The sequence below is a fragment of the Carex rostrata genome, chromosome 31, assembly GCF_964058835.1.
Source record: "Carex rostrata chromosome 31, lpCarRost1.2, whole genome shotgun sequence".
NCBI lineage: Eukaryota > Viridiplantae > Streptophyta > Magnoliopsida > Poales > Cyperaceae > Carex > Carex rostrata.
This window is the reverse complement of record NC_135948.1, coordinates 1,099,109-1,102,425: the sequence shown is the minus strand read 5'-3', so window position 1 is coordinate 1,102,425 and position 3,317 is coordinate 1,099,109. Positions and strand designations below refer to the sequence as shown.

Below are 3,317 nucleotides of genomic sequence, written 5' to 3'. Positions count from 1 at the left end.
ATTGGTCTTAAATAAATAGCATTTATAGGGTATCGACACTTTAGATTTCCTTACTTCTATCATTCTATGTAATCTTAATCTAATTATTATTAAAATCTTCTGTACAGATCCCTGGAAAAGACCTTGTTCCAAGTCCTGATGGGTCCCACTTGGTGCATCCTGTAAATTTGACGCGAGTGGAACCTACCCAGTCAGTGACTTGTAACATAATGCATTACAAGGAGTCCGTTACAAATAACCCAGGTCGCCTAAATTAAGAATTTTTATTCCGTCAGGATTTTAAGATTCTATTTTCCTGTACTTACCAAAATTATGGAGAAGGGTATAATCGACAAAAACAAAAACCCTTCGCTCCAGTCCTCAGACGAGAACCCCAGTTTCGCTGCACCAGAGTAGCACAATGTTCATGGACTGATCGCGTTATGATTCGTGATTTGATTAAATCTAACGGTGAATTATGTTACACATCGTGGGGGCGTTGTAGAGGAACGGCACCGCCTTCGTCTCTTCCTTTCAACGCCTCGCTTCTATCAAATATTGAGTTACCTCTTCTCTGAAATGAAAGCACCTCCATGTATCTTTTTTCTTTTGATCTTTTTGGAGATTTGCCTCTATTTGTTTCCGTAAATTAAGAGGAAGAGGACTTCCCTTTACTCCTTTCTCCTCTCTCTGCTTCCATTCGATCTAATATTGGGCTCCTCCCTAGTCCCTACTCGACATTTCCGATTTGTAGTCCAAATTCTTGGGATCTTGCGGAAATTTGGATCAGTGAATTTTTCAATGGGTGAGTGGAAAGGCTCTTGGAGTAGAGATGGAATTGATAGAAACGAAGGAAGAGACAATCAATCGAATTCGTGGAAATCACCTCATTCTCGCGGTACGTTTTGTAGAAATTTCTTTTGATCTGTTACGATCGCTTCTAATTTTCGGGTTTCTTGGTTTCTTCTTTAGATAAAAGTGCGGTCTTTTGTTTAGTATTGAGTAATTTGTTCCTTGATTGATTGCTCTTCAAAAATGTGGGGAATAATATTGCTATTGCATGGGAAACAGAACCAGTTTTTCGCTTCTCTCTTCTTTTCTTTTTAAGTAGCAATATAAGCTTTGTATTCAGGTTAATGCTTCTTGTTATTTCAGGGAATGGACCTCAAATAGGTACAACGATGGTAAATAATCCTTGTTAGAATTTGTTTTCGATTATAGCAACTAATGTCAGTACTAAATTTGTTCAGTATTTCCTAATTGCAAAGTGGTGCGAAATTTAACCGCATTGACCATATTTGTATTTACTGTAAAGCTGTGTTTAATATTTTTGTACCTTAGAAGATAAATTTACTTGCCAAACCAGCTGGTGTTAACTCATACCAGTCTTAGTCTAAAATGAACTGACATTATTTTGAGCAGTATGTTTTTTTCCCCCTCTAATTTGTACTTGCCAACCCGTACCACACGCTTGACACATTTCTTTCTCATTTGACAGCCTCTAACCCCACTTTCGATCTGGCATTAGAGAAGGAATTCTGTCAGTACCTGTCCTCCATAACATGGGGGCGTCTCTTCTACGCTCAAAAGTACACCTACCTATACAAAAACATACTCCAATGGGACGACTCAGGGGCATTAGAGTCATTTCAAGCTGCCAGGTCCCGGTTCAATGCAGAGTACAGTGGTGAACCATGTGACAATCCCTTGCCTGACCGTGACATGTACATAGACATAATCGACCATGATTGCATAATTGACCCAGAATTGATTTCTGATATAGAGAAAGAGTTGGTACCCCCTGAGACTACTAAGGCACGGCATCAAACAAGTACTGGTACTAATGGGTGGGATTCAGTTGAGTGTACTGATAGACTTGTACCAGCTACCGGTTGGGAGTCATGGGGTGATAGTGGTGATAGAGATAAAGAGAAGGATAATTTAAATAATTGGGATATTTATGTTGAGAATAAGCCCATAGAATACACAGGTTGGGAGAATAATGACCGGTTTGATGATCCGTGGGAGAGTGAGAACAAGGCCACAGGTTGGGGGAATAACAATATTTCTTATTCTTCAGCTTGGGATCAAAAGGAGGATTATAATAATGATGGGAATAAGGCCACGGGTTGGGGGAATAACAATATTTCTTCTGCTGCTTGGGATCGTAAGGAGCCTTCTAATAATGATGGGTGGAATAATTCATGGAACAACAATTCATGGTATAGGAGGACGAATGAGGCTAACAATCGAAACGGCAGAAAGAGAGATGGAAGTGTTGGTAATGGTGGTTTCAGGGTAAGGAAAATTAGATACACGGGTGATAGGTGTCAGGTAGGAAGTAATTGGAAAGGATCAAGGGGGAGGAATAATAGGAATTATCCTTACAATGCCGCTTTTAGTTAATTTTTATTTGTAGGTTTGCATTATAACCCTTTTGTATTAGTACTTAGGTTCAGTTGGCTGGAATTTTTCCTGCTTGTGTGTGTGATGTGTAAAAAGCTGTTAGAGTGAGGCAACATTGTACATTTGGTGGTTGGGGGGGTGTGGGGAGGGTGTTCTTCAGGAAAATGCTTTGGAATGTAAGATGCATTCAGCTTAATCACATCCTATATTTTGTAATTATGGTCCCTATTAGACTCATAAAAAAAGTTGCTATGTTTACTTTTCCTTTTGTATGAGTACTGTTATGGATATTGAGCTCATGAAGTTGAATTATTTTCTTATGTCAGGCAGATATCTCTTATTTGTTTTCTGGAATACAATTTAAATTGTAAAATTAGCCGTGACCTGGGATTTGTAGTGTTGTCAATTGGTATAGGTACAGTGATGAAACATGGACAGCATTATCCTATTCTGGTGCCTCCACTGTAAGGTGTTGATCTGGCAAAACACATATCAGAATTGCTTAGATTGGTTGATCTGAGACCTGGATCTAGCAATATATAGCCAGAGAATTCAATAATTCTGGTCAAAATTTTTGCAAGACGTTGCAGAGTGCATGAAGAGAATAATTAAGTGCATATGTTGATTATGTGCACACTGACATACACATTCAAAAGATAAACCGAAAATAAATCAGGCACAAGGTTTCCTCTTATTACACATGCATTCAATCATTTGCTGCAAATAGAAATCATAATTACAGTACGCAAGCATGTTTTTCTATCCTGGTACAAGAATTTACAGCCGCATTAACTTTACGCAAGTGGACGTCCCATTTTCTATCCTGGTACAAGAAAACTGTTTACCGTATTATGTAATTAGCATGCAGTAGCAACCGAGAACCAGCTTGAATTGGAGAAGCTATCTTTGTGTGGAACACTTCATGGCAGATT

At 38.7% G+C, this 3,317-nt stretch overlaps 1 protein-coding gene across 2 annotated transcripts; it reads left to right on the top strand.

Moving 5' to 3' along the window:
* The first annotated feature begins 487 nt into the window (after window positions 1-487).
* Window positions 488-2,714, top strand: LOC144547574 (uncharacterized). Of its 2 annotated transcripts, none has more exons than XM_078296248.1 (2): window positions 488-877; window positions 1,478-2,714. In XM_078296248.1, exons 1-2 carry the CDS (start codon window positions 781-783, stop codon window positions 2,383-2,385), a joined length of 1,005 nt encoding a protein of 334 aa, XP_078152374.1. In that variant the 5' UTR covers window positions 488-780; the 3' UTR covers window positions 2,386-2,714. The 2 variants fall into 2 exon arrangements, with proteins under 2 accessions (XP_078152374.1, XP_078152375.1); XM_078296249.1 differs by having other exon boundaries at window positions 565-877; window positions 1,508-2,714.
* The last annotated feature ends 603 nt before the right edge of the window (window positions 2,715-3,317 follow it).